Source organism: Moschus berezovskii, chromosome X, assembly GCF_049115385.1.
Source record: "Moschus berezovskii isolate FMDL1 chromosome X, NW_MosBer_1.0, whole genome shotgun sequence".
Classification (NCBI taxonomy): domain Eukaryota; kingdom Metazoa; phylum Chordata; class Mammalia; order Artiodactyla; family Moschidae; genus Moschus; species Moschus berezovskii.
The window spans coordinates 63,935,159-63,956,685 of record NC_142488.1 but is presented as its reverse complement, the minus strand read 5'-3'; the positions used below and the strand labels follow the sequence as shown (position 1 = coordinate 63,956,685).

The following is a 21,527-nucleotide window of genomic DNA, read 5'->3' as shown; positions in this document are numbered from 1 at the left end:
CATGTGGTTGCTAAGAGACGAGGGGCCTCTCACTCCGCACCTGGTCCTCCCTTCCCTGCCTGCCCCTCCTCCACTTCACCCGAAGATGTCAGTGAATCAGAGATGTGAGGCCCTGGACTGTGTTCACATAATGGACATCTGAACTTAGTCTCCAGTTTCCAATCTAATGCTTAGAGGTAGCAGTTTTTCTTCTGGTATAAGGAGGGAAGGCAATTATAATGGGAATTAAAGAAATTGGTCCAGACCTGTGGATCACAGTAAATAAATCTTCAGTTGTTCGTGAAGCCACAAACACATCATCATCATCTTCTGCAATCCATTCAGCTGTTTTATCACTGATTACACTTTTTTCTTCAGGGCTTGGTTCCATCAAACTCCCTAGGCATAAAAACCAGAAAGAATTACTTTGACCACAATCATTAGGACAAAGCACATTCTCAGATGTATTTCATCTGATATTCAGAGCAACTCTGGGAGGGCAGCAGGGCAGAGACTTGCTGTCTCCATTCTGCAGAGAACAAGATGTTCCAAAGGTTAGTGATTTGGCCTGCGCAATGTGGAGGCAGTGATGAAGACCAGCCTGGGTCCCTGTTTTCTCCTGCCTCCCTTACAACAATGCTCAGATTTCCTGAACATTCTCTTGTTTTAAATGTATCATTTTTAAAACTCAAGGAGCTGAGAACAATCTAAAGCAATGACTCAACCAGTGGGTGGAAGTGGGACCTATCTGAATCTCAGAGGGAGCCTGTGGAGTTTGAGGAAGCAGATTCTAAAATTACCTGTGGCTCTGACTTGTTTGTTTTAGTTACAATGATTTAACTTATGTTGAAAATCCAAATCAGCTTAAGGAAGGCCATAAGATTTTGATGTTTGTGTTAAGGGTTTCAAAAAGGATGAGAAACACAGATGAACGTGGAGGACATTATGTTAAATGAAATAGCCAGTCATCAAAAGGCAAATACTATATAATTCCACTTACATGTGGTCCCTATAGGAGTCAAATTCATAGAGACAGAAAGTAGAAGAGTGGTTGCCAGGGGCTGGGGGGAGAGGATGATGGGGAGTTATTGTTGACTGGGTACTGACTTCAGTTTTGCAAGATGTAGAGAGTTCTGGAGATGGATGGTGGTGATGGTTGCACAACACTATAAATGTGCTTAACACCTACTGAACTGTGCACTTAAAAATGGCTGCATGCATGCTAAGTTGCTTCAGTCATGTCCGACTGTTTGCAACCTTATGGACTAGAGCACACCAGGCTCCTCTGTCCATGGAATTCTCCAGGCAAGAATACTGGAGTGGCTTGCCATTTCCACCTCCAGGGGATCTTACTGACTGTCATTGAACGTGTATCTCTTATGTCTCCTGCATTGGCAGGCAGGTTCTCTACCACTAGTGCCACCTGGGAAGCCCTCAAAATGGTTAAGATGGTAAATTTTACATTATATGTATAGAAAATCCCATGGATGGAGGAGCCTGGTAGGCTGAAGTCCGTGGGGTCGCTATGGGTCGGACACGACTGGGCGACTTCACTTTCACTTTTCACTTTCACACATTGGAGAAGGAAATGGCAACCCACTCCAGTGTTCTTGCCTGGAGAATCCCAGGGACGGGGGAGCCAGGTGGGCTTCCGTCTATGGGGTCACACAGAGTCGGACACGACTGAAGTGACTTAGCATAGCATACCACAGTTAAAGCAAAAAGAGACAAGAAAAAAAAAAAAGCAATCCCAAAGGATGAGAAATATCATCTAGCTTGGTCTTATGGTTCCAGGCAGAGATAGGCTCAAACCATCCAAGAAAGTGAGCCCCCTTTCCTCTAGAAAACACTAAGAGAAGCTGCTAGTGGTAAAATATTACACTGCTTGAAGCCCGCCAGCCTGCTATGGCACTTGAACTCAGACAAGGAGGGTACTTAATCCCATGCATGAAACTAAATTTAGTGGAAGCTGGTGAAAAGTGCTGTCTACTGAGATGGAGAGACGGTTCCTAGGGCAGGAGATGCCTGCCTGAGGAGGAAGATGGGTTTCTAAGGTTCTAGGGTGCTGAGACCTAGTTTGATTTCATTAGCTCACCACTGGGGGTTCCATACTGGCCCATACTCCACTGATCGCTGTGGAGATCCCCCCGATCCCCGGATCAGTCCTGATCCCAAGGAGAGTGAGACCAATTTAGAGTAACTCAAACCTCAAGAGGTGTACCCTCTGGATTTGGTCGCCCTGGATCAGGCTCACTATCTGGGGGCATTTGATTCTGCCTCTGGCACCCCATCCTCACTCTTGTCTCTTCTGGGATTGAAAGGAAAAGCTCACAGAAATTTTACTAACCTGGAGGACGTGCTTCCCTTTCACTGTTGGACTGTGGCATTGAGGTCATCCTTGTGCCAGCAGATGGCAGATGGTCATCAGTTGGGAGACTCTTGGCATCTTCCTCCAGGGTGATGATGGGGCTGAGGGGCAGTCTTGGTTCAGTCACAGAGGCCTCCACTTGAGCCATGGGTGAAGTGAGAGGCAGGTACAGCACGCTGGGCTTTTTCGGTACAGGAGGTGGAATCTTGCCTTTCTTTTTCTCAGCTTCTTCTTGGCTTTGGAGGCTAATTCTTTCAGGCAGGGCTCTCCCCTTAGGGCCCTCATCCTCCATGCTTCCCTGGGGAGGCTGCTGTGTTCCCGAGAAGAAAGCGCCAGAGGAGCTGGCAAAAGGCGTGAAAACAAGAGATGAGGGTGCTGTGGACTCCCCTGGGCTTCTGCTCTCAGGGAAGCTGGAGGACTTTGATTTCCGCACCCCTGTGTAGATATCTGGAGGGAGTGGCCTTAGGTGCTGAATTGAGCTCTTAGGAGTCATAGCCAAGGTAGGCGAAGTTAGTGGGTACTCCTCGGGGACAGATGGTGGCTTGTGGACTAAGCTTGGAGGCCTTCGGGCCAGAGGGGGCTTCTCGGCTATGGGAGGTTTCATCTTCCTCTCTGGCAAGGTGAAGACTTCAGCTCCAGACTCCTCAGCATAGTCAGGGCTCTCAGTGTCATCTTCCAGCTCAGACTTGCTGACTGACCTCAGGCGAACAGAACGTAAGTCAGACTGAGTAACCATGGGCATGATTGGCTGGTTGGGGCTAGTTTTCTGGGCCAGCTTGGCCCCCAAATTTGTATCTGAGTGATGCTGGCTCACCTTGCTTTTGCTTCGGATTGAGATACTCATTCCAGACAGATCCAGGCTAGTTGAAGAGGTCAGTGGTGGGTCAAACGATAGCCGTGACTTGGACATTTTCTCCATCGGTGATGTTGGGGGTAGCGATGACTTCCTCTCAGGCACCACTGGACGCACCCGGACACTGCTGCTTGGAGGGGGCAAGTGGCCCAGGGTCAAGGACATGGAGACAGTGGGTGTTGGTGTCTCTGACTGGCTGGAGTATCCGCTGGAGGGTGACATCAGCCCAGTAGGCCTTCCTGGAGAGGATACCTCCCTGGCCTCCACCTCGATGGAAAGCTGGGAAGGCGTCGTGGCCCTGGACGTGGACGGGGAGGCCAGAGACTCTGAGCTGCCCCGAACCGGGGTGCACTCAATGACTGTGGTGCCAGTGGCAGTGCTGGAGCTGGACAAGGACTGGCAGGTGTCGCCAGACTTCCAGTCAGCAAGATACCAGTGATGGGCGAATTGTGTACCTTCTGGGTCTCTGAAGGCTGGCACAGCCGGGTGACCCTGAGTATCTGGGTGGGATGAGTGATGTCCTTGGTGTTCCAAGGAGAGACAAAGGCTCCTGGGCCTCTGGTCCTTGGGTAGTACTGACCCACCTTCCGGCAAGAGGACTGGCTCATCTTTGACCAGTGAGACACTGCGGGTCGGAGGGGAAGGCTTCTTCTTGGCCTTCCTGAGTGAGATGCTCTTGGACCTCTGCCTTCGGTGATGGGCCTCCTGTTGGGCGCTGAGGGAGGCGATGTTGTCAGCACTGTTACTGCCCTCAGAACTCGCACTGGCATAAGGCAGGGCACAGGCTTCACTGGCCTTCTGCTCCTCCTCAGAGTCCACACCCATGGTACCTGTATCTGTGGGTACAGACAGTGACCGCTCCCGGAACCTGCTGGCCCCACCTGGGCCTGTCTCCAGCCTTGAGGTACCACCGGTCAGAAGGCCAATCTTGGAGGGTCGTTCTGATACTTGGCTTCGTTGAGCAGGGTGCTGAGAGTAGCCAGCAGGCCCACTGCACCCTGCTGGGATATCACGAGTGACAAAGAGGGTAGCAGCCTCCTTAGGAACAAGAGGTGGCAGTGTGTGCAGAGAGACCCAAGAATTCCCAGAGGAAGGATTTTTTCCATTTTCATTGACTTGACTGCTCTGAGTGGTGGCACTTGAAGTCACATAGGTAAAAGCATCTCCCTTCCAGGAAGTGGAGAATGTCGATTCTGTTGGTCCATTGCAAGAACCAGGAATGCTGTACACCATCCCCATGCTCTCCATTCCAGGGGGTTTTGTGGCACCCCATGCCTGGAGAGGTTCTTCCGGATGACTAGAAGGATTTTTTAGAACTGGTGAGGTGAGATTTGGGAACCGAGGTTCCTGACCAAGTGCAACTCTTCCATGAACGCTTTCTGGAACTGAGTGGCTGGGCCTGATGTCTGAGGTGGTAGAGTGGGCCACACTGCCTGAGGGGCTATTGCTGTGACCTGGAGGAGGTAAACATAGAATGTTAGTGGTGTGGATAGGGATCCCCCCAGCAGCAGCTGTCACCAAAGAGACAGGATCACAAATTTTTTGTCAAGAAGCATTTGCCAATAGCTTGGTCAGAATTCCTTGGTTCTTCCTTTCCATAGTTGAGGATGCTGGGGAAGTTGAGTCCTTACCCATCACCACACAGTAAGTCACAGGGTGCCCTTGAATTGTCCAGATGGCTGCCAAAGACTTTCCAGCTTTTAAAAAAAAATTATCTTTTTTAATTGAAGGATGATTGCTTTACAACATTGGTTTGATTTTTGCCATACATCAACATGAATCAGCCATAGGAGGCAGGTTCAAGACGGAGGGGACATATGTACATCTCTGACTTTCCAGCTTTGAATATGCCTGTCAGAGCTGAAGTAGCATGTCGGACAGCCATGTTTTTTTTTTCTCCCAGGTTTTCACCCCAGGCTTAGGAAGCCACCACAGCCCTCAGCATTCACCTCTCCAGAGATAAGAGCAGAGGCTTTCAAACTGATAAAGGACAGCAGTGTGACCTTCAGTTAAGCAGCACATTGGGAGTATGTGCTGAAAAGTTCAGAGTTTGGTTGCATTCTTGGCTTTTTAGATTAGCAACAGGAGAAAGTGAGAATAACTTACAATGTGAGGAGCCCATTCAGATGTTGAAAACCCCCAAAGGTTTTCTCATATACATAACAATTATTACTGTTATGAGGATGATGATGAGGATGACTACTCTTATGATAATTTATAATAACAGCCACTGTTTGCTGAATGCATACGATGTACCGGGCACATGGTAGGAAAATTACATACAGTAACTCTAATCCTCACGACCACTCCATGGGTTGGAATCATCATCCCCACTCACAGATAAAGAAGCTGAGGATCAAAGAGGTTAGGGAACTTGGCTAAGGCCTCACAGTTAGTAAGTGGAGAGGCCAGAATTTGTATTCACATTTCTCTGGTCTGTGCTCTTTGGATGGCATTCATTTAACGGCAGTAATGGTTTTGTGAAGATGCTACTTTTAGTGATGACTTCCTTCTTTATCCGCCTAAAGTTGACATATATAGCTATATTCTACTTATAATGGGAAACAATAACATAACAAGTTTATTAGCCTGGAAATCTGTCCATTTTCAGTTGCTGCCCTTTACAAAAGGCTTTTGGTTATCCTTAATTACTATTAATATATTGCCTTTTTCAAGATGTCCAAAGTCCCTCTCTCCCCCAATCACTCCTGTTCTCTGTCACAGCAATAACACTTGGGCTGCAGAAATGGTAAGAGTGAGCAAGGGAAAAGGTTTGGGGGATCAGCTATGGTGGGGTCACCTTGGTCTCGCTGGGAATAGTTAGAGAATCCAATAATGGTCCGCCTCCGCCTCAGGGTGGACTTGGGGTTCACGGCTGTCTCTGTGTTAAACAACGAGTGTCGCAAACTTGCATGTTTATCAAACTGCTGCCCTGTAGCCAAAATAAAGACACTTGGGTGCATCTTGGTTTCTGTTCACAGTATGGTAGAAACTGGCCTGAGGTAGAGAGAAGGGATGATGGCAGTAGCGATGAGAATGAATAGCATTCAGGCAGGTGACCCTTCTTCCCCATCCCTCCCATCTTGGCCCTGGGCACCCGCAGCTCCAAAGCATGCATGCTGAATTTCAGAGGTCCACCCTGGGGTCACCTGTGAGTCTTAGGTGGCTGAGAGCTGTGATTTTCACCCCTGGTTTTATATCGAAATAAACTGGGTGGCTTTTCAAACTCTAACAACTGGACCCCATCTCAGAACACTTAACACTCTTGGAATAGGGCCCAGGTAGAAGCATTTTCTCAGACTCCCCAGGTGATTGTTCAGAGGTACAACCTGGGGTGAGAACCCCTGAAGTGGAGAGACAGGTTGAGATTAGATGGTGTTTGATTGCAATCTTTTCTCAGAGAATGCTTTAACTTGGGCCAGTGAGTGTCTCCAAGAAATTGCCCCATCCCGGCATCCAGGAAGCAGTCAGATAACCTGCTCTCCAGCCCCCTGATCACGTTTGATCAAAGTTCACCCTGCGTGGTGACTGAGATCTACCTTTCTCAAAGCGCCGGCTCAGTCTTTGCTTCTGTGGAATTGCTAGGGCAAGGACAGGGTGAGGGCAGGGGAGTGAAGTTCACTGCTTCCCACCACTGTCTCTCTTTCAGCAGCTGGCTAACCAAATCCTCCCCTCTCAGTCCCATGGACACAGAGGTACCCCCCTCCCTAGCAAGTGGCTCTGTGGACAAAACACAGGGCCAGCCTCATTGAGGGCAAGGTAGAAGTTCAAAAACAAAGTGCCCACCATCACTTTATGAGCTTTCCCTCTCAGCCCTCACACTTCTGGGTACATCTCCTGAGGCTCTGGGCTCTGTTTCCTGCCTCTGATTTCCTGAGATGACACCAGTGGCACTGGATGACCTCATATCCAGGGAGTATCACCACCTGTGGCCAGAGCTGTCCTTATCATCTTCATCAACTTTTTCCAGCACACCACAGGCTGATTCTGGTCCCCTTGGGTTAGGAGGTCTTGATCTCATCAAGTTGTTGGCCCTATCTCCTTCTGAAATGGTTGACCTTCCTCTTCTTCCACTTATAGCTGGTGAAGTGTGGTGAATGAATTAATAATGGGCATGGTACAGGTTCCACATGTCCCCAGAGAAAAAGCCAGCTGAGCTGTGTACAGTATTTTTCCCATCTCAAGGTAGTACCAGGTTCCTCTTTGATCTTACACAATAGGAGGAGGCCCACCCCTACTAGGAGACTGAGTGATGACTCAAAAGTGCTGCAAGGCCCTTGGTCTGTGCTCTGTGTCTGATCTCACTATTTACCACCAGCACCCTGAACCCCACAAGTCCCCTGAAACTCCTATCTGTATGCTCCAAACCCAGCTTCTGGCTGGACCATGAAAACTTCCCCAAGCCAAACATAACTCATACACTCTAAGTTTCCACAATGCTCCAAAGAGCACACAAATTCATAAAGTTTTAGAGTTTTCTGGTAAGAGAGTTTCCTTTGCCATCAAATGGTCTCAGTTAGCGTGGCAGGGCCAGTAGAAAGTGAAGAAAGAGCATGCCTCCATTCCCTGGTGAGATCGATCTTGACAGTGCAGGGTGAGCCAGTAGCAAAGAAAGTCTTGCTCCCTCCCCCAGCATCCAGTGCATTTGGACAGGATGATCTATAGTTGGCATGGAGGGAAGCGAACAGAGGTGATGCTAAGCGACTCTACCGGAGACGTTGATGGGCACGATGTCAGAGTGTGTGGGACAAGACTGAAGCCACCGCTTCTCCTCTAGGATGGGCAGAGGAAAGGGACTATTCCAGGCAGCTTGCTTGTCGGCTGTGGCAGGCAGGCTCAGGGAGGCCTCAGGGGCCCTCACACCCTGCATGGTAGTCTCATCCTCGCTCAGCTGCCATTTTGTGGGCTGTTGGGAAAGAAGGTGATGGGAAGGGTGTGCTTCCAACTGGAGATGAGCTGTGCCCGCAGGATGGCTGTCTAGGCAGGGTGGTCAGAGGCTTCATCTGGGAGGCAGGAAAGCGTGGACAGGCTGCCAGGCCAGATGCCTGCTGTGCAGGGCCCACCTCAGTGGGGCCTCGGGATGGCTCTGCTGGTGAGCAGAGGTAAGTAGCAGCTTCCAGTGGGTAACGAAAGTTTTTTCAGGTCCCCTGTCAATGGGCATGGGGCAAGCTCTGCATGCCGGCTCTCCCAGGTGGGGGAAGAGGCAACTCACCATCAGTACAAACTCCAGACGCCTGGCAGACTGGAGCCTGGGGCTGGGAGTGGACTCAGGGGCCTCATCATCAGAGCGGAAGGTCTGCCCCAGAAGTCTGGCCTCCGAGTACTGTTCCTCATATTCTTCTGAAAAACAGCACAGTGGATACACACTCTAGGGAGCCACGGCCAAGCGCCAGGCTGGGGAAAGACCACAAGCTTGGGGCTCCTGCTCTAGCTGCCAGGTCTGACTCGCATTGTTTCTTTAGGTTAGTTCCCAGCGTCTGAGCCTCTGGATTCAGGAATGGAAAAATGCCTACTTCCTACGAGAAGAAAAGAGAGTCAATGGATTTGAGTTGTGCTGGTTTGGGAACTAAACCTTTGTCTCCATGGCCCCCATGGTTAAGTGTTCATCTCAGGGAAGAGGCTCAGGAGGCAGATGTCTTTGGCCACTCTTTGCTCCAAGGCCCTCTCTTTGAAGCCCTGCAGCTCTTTAGGTTTTTACGCAAACCTCCCAGGGACATGACCTGTGTGAAGCACAAAGAAATTTGCCTTAGGAAGTCCAATGTTGAACATTCCCTTGGATGCCGAGAACTCTTACCTCAGCCTCTGAGGGCTTGGTTCCCTGCACCTTAGCCCCACTGTGGTGGGGGGCGATGTCAGTTCCAGGGGGGCTAAGGTGAAAGAGGGAAGGCGGAGGTAGTGGCAGAGGAGAAAGATAAGTTTAGGGACATTGTCAGGGAATAAGAAGGATGCAGAAGATTTGAATGGGTTTTATTTAAGTGATGGATTCAGTGAATGAAGGAAGTGAGGTTAAAGAACCAACAGTCAGAGCTTGCACATTTGAACAGAGACTTGAAGACTCATAGAAACTTGGAGTCAGGAAGGGACTTGAGGGTTCTCTGGTCCAACGTTTCATTCTGGGCTCCCATTTCCTCCTCAGCAGCCCTTCCAGGTGTTTCTTCAGCTTCCGCACACACCTGCTTGCAGAGAAGGGAAGGAGTCTTCCTCCCAAGGTGGCTCATTCCATCCAAGGACAGTTGGGGCTCTCAGGCATATTGAAAGTTCTTCCTTATCTTGAGGTGAAATCTACCTCCCTCTAGGTTTCCGCCCACCTGTCCTCATTCTGCCCATGATGGTCACACAGAGCACACTGACTCTTTCTGCATGGCAGCTCCTCTCATCAGGACACAAGGCTCATGGTGTCCCTTGGAATCTTGCTTCTCTAAGCCTGCCACTGCCCTGGCAGGGAGGCGGGGGTCATGGCTGTTGTCCAGTTGGGTGGCCACCCTGAAGTTTTCTTTTCTCCATAAAAGTTAGCCTTTGTTGGTAATGCACAAATGACAGCTGGTAGACCCCTTTGCGCTTTTAATGTTCACTCAACAAATGCCCTCTTGTGGATCCAGCCCTATGCCAGGTGCTCCCGGCAACCTGAGAGTTCTAAGAGATGTGATCTTTTACACTGAGAAGCCCAGTCTGGTTAGGTGGACAAAATATGTACCTGGGATTAGCAGAAGAATGAGTAAATGAACAAATGAAAGGAAAATCCGTTCAGAACTATACAAGTCCTTTTGAGCTAGATGGTACAAAGGGCCTTGTATGAGTGCTTAGGGAGGGAATGATGCAAAGTGCAGAACTAGCCTTAAAGGTCTTTTTGGAGTCAGCAAGCATAGAACTTGGAAGAAAATATAAGGATTGGAGTGAGGAAGAGGGAGGAAGGGCTTCTCTGCTTGGAAAAGAGCCTCGAGTGGGACAATGAGTGCCTGGGGGGTAGAAGGAGCTTGTGACTAGCACTGAGGTTTTATTTGTATTTTTTTTTCTTGAGATCTAACTTACCTACAGTAAAAGACACAAATATTCAGTGTGCAGTTCAGTGAATTCTGATATATGCATTCCCCTTGTAATCTCCATCCAGATATTTGCAGCACCCTAAGAGTTTCTCTCATAGCATTGAGTTTTAATCCTCTTGCCACTTACACTGGATAAATCCCACTGGTCAATGTGTATGTTTTTCATATTGTAAGATCTATCAGGGACCACGTTGTTTTTTTCTTTTACGTTAATTGTAACATTGTGTCAAGATCAGCCTGTGTTCCAAGGACACCAGTCAGGAGTTGATGTTGCCTTTTATCAGTATCATTTTATCCACCCACCAGACACTGTTGCTAATTGGTTTGCTACTGCTAATTCGCTTCAGTCGTGTCCGACTCTGTGCGACCCCATAGACGGCAGCCCACCAGGCTCCCCCGTCCCTGAGATTCTCCAGGCAAGAACAATGGAGTGGGTTGCCATTTCCTTATCCAATGCATGATAGGGAAAAGTGAAAGTGAAGTCGCTCAGTCCAGTCTGACTCTTCACGACCCCATGGACTGCAGCCCACCAGAATCCTCCGCTAATTGGTTTGCTGCTGCTAAGTCGCTTCAGTCATGTCTGACTCTGTGCGACCCCATAGATGGCAGCCCACTAGGCTCACCCATCCCTGGGATTCTCCAGTTATCACAAAATTCTGCCATGTGGGGAACTGGAACCCCCATTTTTGAAGATGACTGACTAATCTGAAGCTCAGAGAGGTTGGGTAATATGCTTAATGTCACACAGCTAGTTAGGTGTGGGATTCAAATCAGATTCTGTCTCTGCCTGATTTCAAAGTACGGGTTTTCTCACTCCACCTGGTGTGCGCAGTCTGACTGCTCGCGTGTTATGACTGGGCTGTTTCTCTGCCAGTGTGGACCCAGCTTTGTGTACAAGGCACTCATCAGTATGCCTCCAAGACACTGAGTTGGGGATTGGGGATGAGATGAAGTCTGAGTGCTGTGTATTGGGCTTACTTGGTGAGGCAGGAGTGACCCATGAGACACATGAACAGGTCATTTCAAAAGCAGAGAGAGTGAAGCCCAGAGAGGGAGACCCTGTTGATGCCTCCTTTGTCTTTGGGTGCCAGAATTCCAAAGGCTTGGGTGATGTGGCAAGAGAAGACCTGAGGGTATGTAGACCACATTTTCGGAGTCTGTCATCTAGTGCTCTTTGTAAATGACTTGACTCACGGCTCTGTCTCGGCCTGTCCCTTTTCCCCCAGAGACAAGGGAACTGAACAAAAGTAAGCGGGGGGGGGGGGGGGAAGGGGTGTAAACAGCCTTAAAATTAGGGTCTTTTGGGGTCAGTAGTTTGGAAGGTGAAAGATGGCAAGCGTGCCTTTTGTTTTTCAATAGGTTTTCTACTAGTCTCTCTTTTTCTCTCGCGGGTCCCTGTCCTTTCTTCGTCGCCTCCCTCTAGCCGCTGCTGGGCCCGTGGCCTCTGGCCGCAGCCCCCCTCCCTCTCAGTACCTTGCAACAGGCTCTGGAGATTGAGCTGCGCCTCGCGAAGCAGCTCCTCTACACTCGGGGGCCTGCCCGAGGAGAGGAACACGTTCACTGGCTGTCGCCATGACGACCTCGAGTGGGCGGTCGCTGTCGCATTTTCCCGACCCGAGTTCGCTGCAGCTAGGGAAGGAGAGAGGCAGTGAGAGGCGCCGCCGGGCGGGGGGCGGCGCGCGGCGGCCAGTGGGCGCCCGCGGTGCCCAGAGACCCGCCCCTGCCGGGGGTGGGGGTAGGGGCGCGGGCCGCGCTTAAAAGGCGGGGACGCGCCAGCCGCAAGATTTTTCCTCGACAGACTGTGCCGCAGTCAGTCCCCTGCCTCGCCGCCAGCCTCCGCCCGCCCGATCGCCGCCTCGCCGCCCGCCTCCGCCGCCTCCCGGCTCCTGCCGCCGCCCGCCCTTCGCGATCCCCGGGACGAGGTAACGCGCCCCGGGCGGAGCCGCCAGGCCCTCCGAGCTCGCTCCAGTGGGTGTGGCTCGGCCCCCCGCGCGCCCCGCCGCGGCCCCCGGCTCCTCTCACGGCCCGATCTCCCCATCCCACCCCTGCCCGCAGCCCCAGGGCCCCGGCTAGTCCTGATGTCCGAGGCGGCCGGGAATCTCAATAGCCTCCGCATGGCGAACGTGGCCCTGCGAGAAGAATTAAATGCCCTTCGCGGGGAGAACGCCAATCTGGGCCTTCAGCTCGGCAGAGCCCTGGCCGAGGTCAATTCCTTGCGGGGCAATGTCTCGAGCTACATGCGCTGGCCGGTCCCCGGGGTGCCCGCCCTTTCTGAGGAGAACTTTGAGTTCCCGCTCAGTGAGATCGACGCCGCTCCCGAGGGAGAACTGCCCTTCCTGTGCTGGCCTCCCCCGCGCACTGAGCCCGAGTATGTCCCGGACGAACTGTTGATTAGCGTGATCCAGGATTGCGGTACCTCCGGCGCACCCGCCGACCCACCCCCGATGCCCAGTCCGCCCCCTCCGGCGCTGCCCCCGCCTCCGGCCAAGGAGCTGCCCCCGCAGCCTCTTCTGCCGCCGCTGGAGCGGCCTGAGATAGAGCCCTTCTCGGGCGACCCAGTCTACCTGGCTGAATTCTTGATGCAGCTAGAGACTTTCATAGCCGACCATGAGGATCATTTCCCCGGGGGCGCTGAGAGGGTGGCCTTTCTGATCTCCTTTTTCTCTGGTGAAGCCAAGGACTGGGCCATCTCAGTCACCCAGGAAGGAAGCCCCCTGCATGCCAACTTTCCACGCTTCCTGGATGAAATCCGTAAGCAATTCTGTGGCCCCATTCCCCCAAGCGTGGCAAAAAAAGCAATCCGCAAGCTCAAGCAGGGAGACTGTACCCTGGGCAGCTATGCAGATGCTTTTCAGTTCCTGGCTCAATTCTTGTCTTGGGATGACTGCCGCCTTCAAAACCAGTTCCTCAAAGGCTTATCAGAGTTCTTCCGCAAGGAGCTCTTATGGTCAACTGAAATGGCCGACCTGGACGAGCTGATTCTCGAGTGTGTGGAGATAGAAAGAAAAGTGCGTGTCCCCAAGCCAATGCCACTCCCTGGGGTTCGCAATATCTTCTTCCCTTTTGCAGCAGACCGTAATCTCGAAGGTGAAGAGGGAGAAGAGTGCCACAGTGGGGATCAAGATGAAGAGGCACGCAGGCGCAGGATTCTCAACAAGGACCAGCGGAAGCGCGTGAGAGCAATCCAGCAAGAGACCAGGGGGGAGGAGGAGGAGAAGAGGAGGAAGAGGGAGGAAGAGATGAGGAAGGAGCTGAAACAGAAAGGGGAGGAGGAAGGGGAGGAGGAGGAGGAAGAAGAGGAGGCGGAAGAAGAGGAGGAGAAAGAAGAGGAGGAAGAGGAGGGGATGAAGAAGAGGAAGAAGGAGGAGGAAGATCAGAGTAAGGATAAGAAAGAAGAGGAACATGAGGGTGGCCGCCAGGAACCAGAGCAGGAGCCCGAGCAAGAGCCCGTGCAGGAGCAGGAGACAGAGGATGAGACCCAAGACGATGACCTCGATGAGCTGATGGAGATGGAGCCCACCTATGCCAACGCTTCATCCCAGACTTCTGGCTACTATCATGAAAACTTCCTAGATGTGTCGCCTCCCATCATACAGCCCAGCCGACGGAGGAACCAGAATCGACTCCCACTTCTGGAGGGCCTTCCAGGTACCAATTCACCTTTCTACAGTTCACCGCCGCTGATTCGCCGCGCAGGTCGCCTGGGGCAACGCCAAATTCGACGCCGTCCCCCAGTGCTATTTCGCCTCACTCCGAGGCAGGGGGGCCACCGGGCTGCACGGGGCCGTATTCGCGTGTGAGAGCTGGAGTGAGCTGCCCCCTCCCCCACAACACACCCTTCCACTGTGTTCCCTGCTCCTGCTTTCGCTGCCACACCTGCCTCATTCACTGACCAGTACTTAAGGGAGTTCCAGACCCGCAGAACCTGAAGAAGACCTGGAGGACTCCAGACCATCCTGTGACCTTGACTGGGGAGTGCCACTCGGGAAAGGAGGGCGCAGTGATAGCTGTCCTCTCAGTGTGCACTCTGCTCATACCTGCCACGATCTAGAGAGCAGGTTTCTGGGCCTGTTCCCATGAATGAACTGGTCACCCTCTTGTATTTCCCCTCTAGTTGTTTCAAGCCCTCACCTCTCCTGTGTTAATTCACACTGTGTTCTATGGTTTAATCCTCTGGCTGGCTAACCTGGACTTCACCCAATGGCTCACTGCTCTGCCCCGGACAGGCTCCACTGAACTTCTAAAGCCACTGAAGCCACTTACTAGGTATAATTGGTGGACAGCAGGATGCTATCAAGAAACGTACCTGGAAGCCTACACTTGCTTCAGGTCACCCCTCCAGCAGGAGGGCCCTGAAGAGGCCCCTCCAATTAGCCCAGTGAGAGAATGCAAAGTCACATGTCCAGTGGATCACCCAGCTGAGACCTGTCTTCAACTGACTGAGCAAGCTGGTTCCACCTTCCCACAGACCATGGGCTTAGGGCCTCAGAGCTTGCCAGATCTGGGACCCTTTCCTCTTACTTCACTGCTCTTCTGGGCATCCCTAGTGGACACAGCCCAATATTCCATGCCCTACTCCTTTCCTTGACGTTGCCTAAAGGGTAAGCAGTTAGGTTGGGGAGGAGGAGGAGAAAGCAGCAGCAACAATGCAATTTGACCTTGTAAGGAGTGACTCTTTCCTTAGGGATGTTGGTCTCCTCCCCTGGCCAGGCCTTGGACTGCAGTCTCCAGCCATAGGTCTTGGCAGAAGATTTGCCATCCTTGGGGTTCCAGAGGTGGCTCAATTGGCCTTTCCTTCCCAGAATGCCAGAGAGAGAGAGAGGTCCAAAGCCTGCTCTTCAACTCCAACGTAGAGGACTCCTTGGTTCTGAGAGGAGAGAGGAAGGTTCTCTCTACAGAGACTGTGCCTCCTGCAGCTTTGCAACCGGGATGACCTCATGTCTCTCACATGAGGGGCAAGCCATAGCCTGATGCTGGGCATTGAGCAGATGGTGAGGTTTAAGAGGTTGACTGCCTCCTAGTAACTCCTGGGGCTTCTGGGTCCTAACCTAGGGGCCTTCACAGAGACCTGCTGCTGGCCTTGGGTCCAGAAGACACGGTTCTGCAGTGAAAAGTACATATTATGTTACTCTGGCCACAGGATGGCAGCCAGATCCACTGATGGCCTGAACTGCCCTCCACACTGGGCTTCCCGCACAGGGCCTGGTAGCTGGGCAAGTGCGGCCAAAGTGTCTGTGGCCAGAGGGAAGAAAACATAATAAATTAAACCTCTGTTCCTCACTGGAGTCTGACAGATAACCTCAGCCCAGCCTTAGGATTTTGAGCTCAGAGGCAAGAAAAAGGAGCAGGAGGAAGAGGAGTCACAGAGAAACCCAGTCCTCCGACTGGTTTCCGGTGAGGTCTCTATTCATCAGTGGGAGGTAAGAAGCACTTCTGTTGCTCACACATTTCTCAGCCTGGGGATTGGTGGAGCCAGGTTCCTATAACCTGTTGCTATCTTTTAAAAAGGCTACTCCCTCCTCCAAATAGAAAAGTAATACACAATCATTATAGAAAATTTGGCAAATAGAGAAAATGATGGGGATCCAAAAGCCACATTCAGAATCCCACCATACAGATGAGCCACACTCTTAACACTTTGCTACCTTTCTTTCTAGTATGTTCTTGCCATGTCTTTTCAAAGCTGAGATCTGTGAGCTCTTGATCAGCAGGATTTAAAATGGCTGCCACCTATGCAATCACGCAGACTGAATAACATTTGAGCTTTCTCCTAATGTGTTGGACACATCAATTGCCTGGTTTTCCCCATCCCCACCAGTTCAAAAATAAATAACCTTGTAAAGAAAATTTTGTCTGTTTTTCAGCTATTTTCTCAGGAGAGAGTTCCAGAAGGAGGCCTGCCATTCTTCAAGGCTGTGGACTGTTTGCTGATGGTCAACGTGCTGGCCCTGCTGCCCATGTCCCTGTCAGAGAAGTCCAAAGGACAGGTGCCTTGCACCCACACTTCCAGGGACCCCTCATCACAGGCCCTGCCTGTTCCCATGGTTCTTTTCATCCTGAGCCCATGTAGCCTCGGCCGGGGAAAGAACAGATGAGCAGTGAGCTGGTTTGTGGCCCCCTGGTGGCAAGGGGGCTTGGGCTCCCCTTTGACCCTCTTCCCCTCCTTTCCCAGATCTTCAATATTGTGATCTAACAGCCACAAGAGCTGTAAGAGGAACTATGGGCTTTGGGCTATTTCTTGGGTTTAAAGAGGGGTGGGTGGGGGTGGGGGTATGCATGCAGGGGTATGAGGGCAGCCCAGGGATTCCCAGAGACCCGGGGAGAAATCGTTTGAAACCAATGTGTTACTGTGTTATTGTTGTTTTACTGTGTTGTGAAGATGAGAAATTGTTCTGTGCGCTAAAGCTTTCTCCTCAATAAAATGATAAAGGGTGTGTAAAGACTATGTCTCTCTGGGTTATTGAACAAGCACAGAAGACCACCTAGGAGGCATTAGGTACTTCCCAGGCACTTCGCCTGGATCAACCCTAGCCTGAAGCCTTGAAATCCTTCAAACTAAGGGCTCCAGCCCACTGAATCTGTGAATGGCAGAAGCTGTCAGGAGGGAAGTGGAGGGACTAGGCATCTTAAAAAACAGCATTAGTTATTCACTAATATAAAGATATGAGTGACCTAGCCTTACCATCCTGTAACAGTGCAGTCCCCCTGGCCTCCAAACACAACGCACACACGACTTTGGAGGGAGGGAGAGGGGAAGGAGGGAAGGCCCTTCCACTTCTTGGCACTAGATGGTGCTATGGGACATCAATGAGAAAGCTGGTGAAGATTTTTAAATACACTCTCAGAGCAAGTCCACGCAGACACTGTCCAGCAAGAATTCACTGCTCCTCACAGACTGTGGGGTCAGAAGAAACCGAATCCCTTTCTGGGATTTGCTCAAGTTTCCCAGCCATGAGCTGAATTTTCCCCACCTGGGACAGTGGGTGAGAACGCTTACGGAGTCCCTCTCAGTGGCTCTGCCAGGCACTTCACACCCGTTCTCTCATTCGTCTCATTCATCCACTCTCCTACAGATGAGGAAACTGAGGCTTAGAAAGGAGAAAGCCTGGCCCAAGGTCTACAGCTGCTAAGTGGTGCTATCATAGCACCACAGCTGCCCATTCCTCAGCTCTAGGGATGCTTCACCCCTCTCCGCCTCCCTCCACTGGCCCTCCAACAGGGTCTGTCCTGTCCTGCCCACCACCGTACAGACATGCTGTGAGAAACAAAGCCCGGCATCAGATGTGCGCTTGCTTTGCCTCTTTACGGGGAAGGAACAAAGGGAAGGAGGGAGAAAAGAGGGAGGAAACTAGCGTGTTTCTGACCGTGTGCAAGGCACTTTCACCACATTTCATTCCCACACTCAGTGAAGAAGGTAATGTGTCTTCTTTTAGAACAGAGGGACCTGAATTTCAGAGATGTTAGGTTGCATGGTGGACTCGGGTCTTTGTGACTCCCCCAGATCGATACTCTCTCAACTCTGATACTCCAAGCCTTTTCCCAAGAAAGCCCCCGACATGCTCAAGCCTCAACTTGACTGGATTCTGGGTCTTTGCCAAAGCAATCAGGTGCCCGATCTCTGGAAGTTCCAGAACCAGCCAGTTCTGTCCTTCAGGGAAGGGCCTGAAGAGCAAGGCAGGCCAGTGGCAGGGCTGAGTTTATGGAGATGAGTATGCATGCGTGTATGGCTGACAACTGCCCCTCCTGGGGAGGAGCAAGGCTGTGGGGCCGTGAGTGCTGGAGCTCCCCTTTCTGCTTTAGGGGGTTAGACAAAGTCTCCAGCACCCAGTGGAGTTTCTCATGCCATTTCAGGGAGAGCTAGGTGATCCCAGATTGCATATGTGATGGCCTGTCAAAGGAGGAGGGGGCAAGCAAGAGCAGGCTCAGCCTTGCCAACCCTTGCAGCGGGGAGCCCTGTCAGTATAGGAAAAAGAGACCTGTATTCCAGTCTGGTCACACCACTGACTGGATTTGGGACCCTGTGTGACTCCCAATCCTGCTTAGGACATAGCTTCCTCATCCATATAGTCCCCTGGGCCTAACCCTAACCCTAACCTAATCCAGCACAGGTATTAGCATTTCATGATCCACACAGTAGGATCACAACACTAGTTTAGTACATAAACAAAGAAGTGAGTGAATCCATGGGTTGCTGGATGGAGACCTAGAAGTAGGCTGCCAAGGACATTAGCAGATGGCATTAAGTTGGAGGACTAGAGGACCCCCTCCAAAATGGAATCAGGAACCACCCCCTCCCAGTCTAACTTGGAAGGATGAGGTGAAATGACCTTTACTAGGTGCACCTGTGAGATCTTGCAGTTATGTTCACAAAACCATCTGCAGAAGCCTGAGTGGGGAAGATGTGGATGAGAAGAAAGTTGTGAAAAAAAATCTGAAAGTTGATGGGGTCTGAGGTGATGGGGGCTCAGGATGAATCAGCAGAGTGCCATGGGTGCCAGAAATGCTAATACCTTCCAGGGCTGCTGCAACAGAGTGCAGGCAGGACTCGAGATGGCAGGCCGTACCTGGGATCCTGGCTGCCCAATGGAAGTGACCAGGCTGTGTCTCACAGAAGCCCATTTGCATGCCCCAAACAAGGAAATAGAACAAAAGCCCAGAAGAGGCAGCTTAAGGTCACTTGCTCCATCTGCAGAGTTCAACTGTGAGCAATTAGACATCCAGAACTCTTAGCCTCCACCCTCCACTCACACCCACACTGGTGGAATCAGAATCTCCAGGAATTTGTATTTCTAAAAAGCTCCCTAGGCAATTCTAATGACTAGCCCAGCCCAGTGCAGAAAAGAGCCTTGGAGACCAACCAGCTCAGGGGACATTTAGTGGCCAGTTTGGTTCTGAGCCTTCCCATAGACCTCCCTGGAGCAGGAGCCAGCCTGGAGATCCTGCACTAGCATGTAGTGTGGGATCAAGAAATCTCTGTGCGGTGATCCCCCAGCATGTAGCACGGCCTGGTGTGAGCTTCCCCCTCCAGGACACTTGCTCAGATTGCACTTCCTGAGAGAGGTGTGCCATAAGATGGGCCTGGCCTTGAGAAACCAGGTCCACCGGAGCCTAGGCTGCCAGAACTGACTTCCCTGGGGCCTTGGCCCCTCCCAGGGGATGAAGAAAGGCATTAACAAGGCAAGAGATTATCTCTAAATGGGAGTAGGGGTTCCACCTCCGGCTAGCACTTCCTGCTTCCTGCCTAGACTAGGGAAAGCTCCGCAGATCACTTCTCCCCAGGGACTCCACAGACAGAAACACAAAGCCCAGGGTTCTTCGTTGCCCTGGTAACAGTGGGACCTACTTGGAAGAAAACAGTCTCTGAAAGGCTTAGGAGGGTGGATATTTCCTTTGAGAGCAGGCTCTGACCTGCTCTTCGAGGCCCCTCTCTCCTTCCTGCCTGCCACGCAGAGGGGTAAAGCTGGGGCCCCTCACATCAGCTACTCTCCTAGGAGGGCAGGGCCAGAAAGTAGGGCCCTGGCTATTTATTCTGCTCTTGGAGGTGTTAGCCTGTGAATTCATGGCGATTGTCTTCTGGCCTGAAGAAGACTTTCCAAACACAACGAAACTTGAGGAGGGCAAGTACCCCCAGCAATTGTGGTCCTGGTCCCACCTCCTCCTCACCACTTAGTGCAGAGGCTGAGTCAGAGGGAATGTCAGAAGTTCCAGACTCCTCCCCTCCCAGTTTAGCCCCGACACATCTCTCCAAAGACTACTGAAGTAGCCTCCCTGTTGGTCTTGTTTGTTGTTGTTTAGTTGCTCAGTCGTGTCCGACTCTTTTGCAACTCCATGGACAATAGCTCACCAGGCTCCTCTGTCCATGGGATTCTCCAGGCAAGAATACTGGAGTGGGTTGCTATTTCCTTCTCCAGAGGATATTCCCGACCCAGGGATCGAACTCCAGTCTCTTTTGTCTCTTTCATTGGCAGGCAGGTTCTTTATAATAGTGCCACCTGTTGGTCTAACCAGCCTCTAGTCTCTACCCCTTCTAATCAATCCAGCTTCTGCAAGCTTGCTTGTGAGGTGGGTGGGCATAGTTCTTTGAACAGGTAAATCTGGTCCTGTTGCTGCTATATAAAAACCCTTCAACGGCTCTCCTTCCTCTACTGGAAGACTTGTAGACCAGGTTCTGACCTTCCTCACTCAGTTCAGTTCTGTCACTCAGTCGTAACCGACTCTTTGAGACCCCATGGACTGCAGCATGCCAGGCCTCCCTGTCCGTCACAAACTCCTGGAGTTTACTCAAACTCATGTCCATTGAGTCAGTGACGTCATCCAACCATCTCATCTTCTGTCGTCCCCTTCTCCTCCCACCTTCAATCTTTCCCAGCATCAGGATCTTTTCCAATGAGTCAGCTCTTCACATCAGGTGGCCAAAGTACTGGAGTTTCAGCTTCAGCATCAGTCCTTCCAATGAATATTCAGGACTGATTTCCTTTAGGATTGACTGGTTTGATCTCCTTGCAGTCCAAGAGACTCTCAAGAGTCTTCTCCAACACCAAAGTTCAAAAGCATCAGTTCTTCAGCACTTAGCCTTCTTTATCATCCAACTTTCACATCATACATGACTATTGGAAAAACCATAGCTTTGTCTATACGGACCTTTGTAGGCAAAGTAATGAATGTCTCTGTAATGAATGTCTCTGCTTTTTAATATGCTGTCTAGGTTGGTCATAACTTTTCTTCCAAGGATCAAACATCTTTTAATTTCATTGCTGCAGCCTTCCTCACTATCTGGTTATAAATAAACTACCATCTCATCTGCCCATGCCAACCTTCTCCCCTCTCCCATTAAATCCAAACCCCAGACATCCTGAATTACTTTCTTCTTTCCTTACATACCAGACTTTTTTATGCCTCTGACCCTTTGCATTCCCTATTCCCTCTGCCTTAAAAATTCATAAGCACTCCTGGCCCCACTCCAACTGGTGATCTCCTCTGCTCCCAGACCACTTCCTTCTCGATGCCGCTTTCACTGCCCAGACAAGCTCATCCATTTCTGAGTCCCCAGTTGCTCCCCTACCCCCAACACCTATGCTCTGTAAGGCTTGAGTAGAGGCTGGTTCATGACCCCAAATGAGCTTGATATTCATTTGTCCCCTTCACATGTAGGGGCTGCACTGGCAGTAGACTTTGGGAGGATGGGAGGACTGGCCTCTTGAGATCTGGCTGAGGGGGCTGATTGTATGCAAGTGGAGCTGAGGGCACCCCCCTCCCCCCATCAAGCTGGAGGTGTGGACAGTAG

At 51.3% G+C, this 21,527-nt stretch overlaps 2 protein-coding genes across 12 annotated transcripts in view; one reads left to right on the top strand and one right to left on the bottom strand.

Annotated features, from left to right (window-relative positions):
• LOC129535223 (NHS-like protein 2) overlaps positions 1-21,527 on the bottom strand; it is a 93,450-nt gene that overhangs the window by 9,926 nt on the left and 61,997 nt on the right. For 3 of the 9 annotated variants that reach the window (XM_088834099.1, XM_088834100.1, XM_088834097.1), the window contains exons 2-3: positions 2,327-4,654; positions 246-378 (exon numbers count right to left, since the gene is read on the bottom strand). In XM_088834099.1, coding sequence (XP_088690225.1) covers positions 246-378; positions 2,327-4,654 — 2,461 coding nt within the window. Of the gene's footprint in view, positions 1-245; positions 379-2,326; positions 4,655-6,000; positions 6,547-7,910; positions 8,107-8,412; positions 8,541-11,716; positions 11,873-21,527 lie in introns of those variants that run through there. The other 6 variants (XM_055393878.2, XM_088834094.1, XM_055393879.2 and 3 more) reach the window with 5 other exon arrangements.
• RTL5 (retrotransposon Gag like 5) lies at positions 11,884-16,686 on the top strand. Of its 3 annotated transcripts, none has more exons than XM_088834101.1 (2): positions 11,884-13,891; positions 16,108-16,686. In XM_088834101.1, exons 1-2 carry the CDS (start codon positions 12,322-12,324, stop codon positions 16,311-16,313), a joined length of 1,776 nt encoding a protein of 591 aa, XP_088690227.1. In that variant the 5' UTR covers positions 11,884-12,321; the 3' UTR covers positions 16,314-16,686. The 3 variants fall into 3 exon arrangements, with proteins under 3 accessions (XP_088690227.1, XP_055249858.1, XP_055249859.1); XM_055393883.2 differs by having other exon boundaries at positions 11,884-15,663; positions 16,108-16,246; XM_055393884.2 differs by having other exon boundaries at positions 11,884-15,637; positions 16,108-16,245.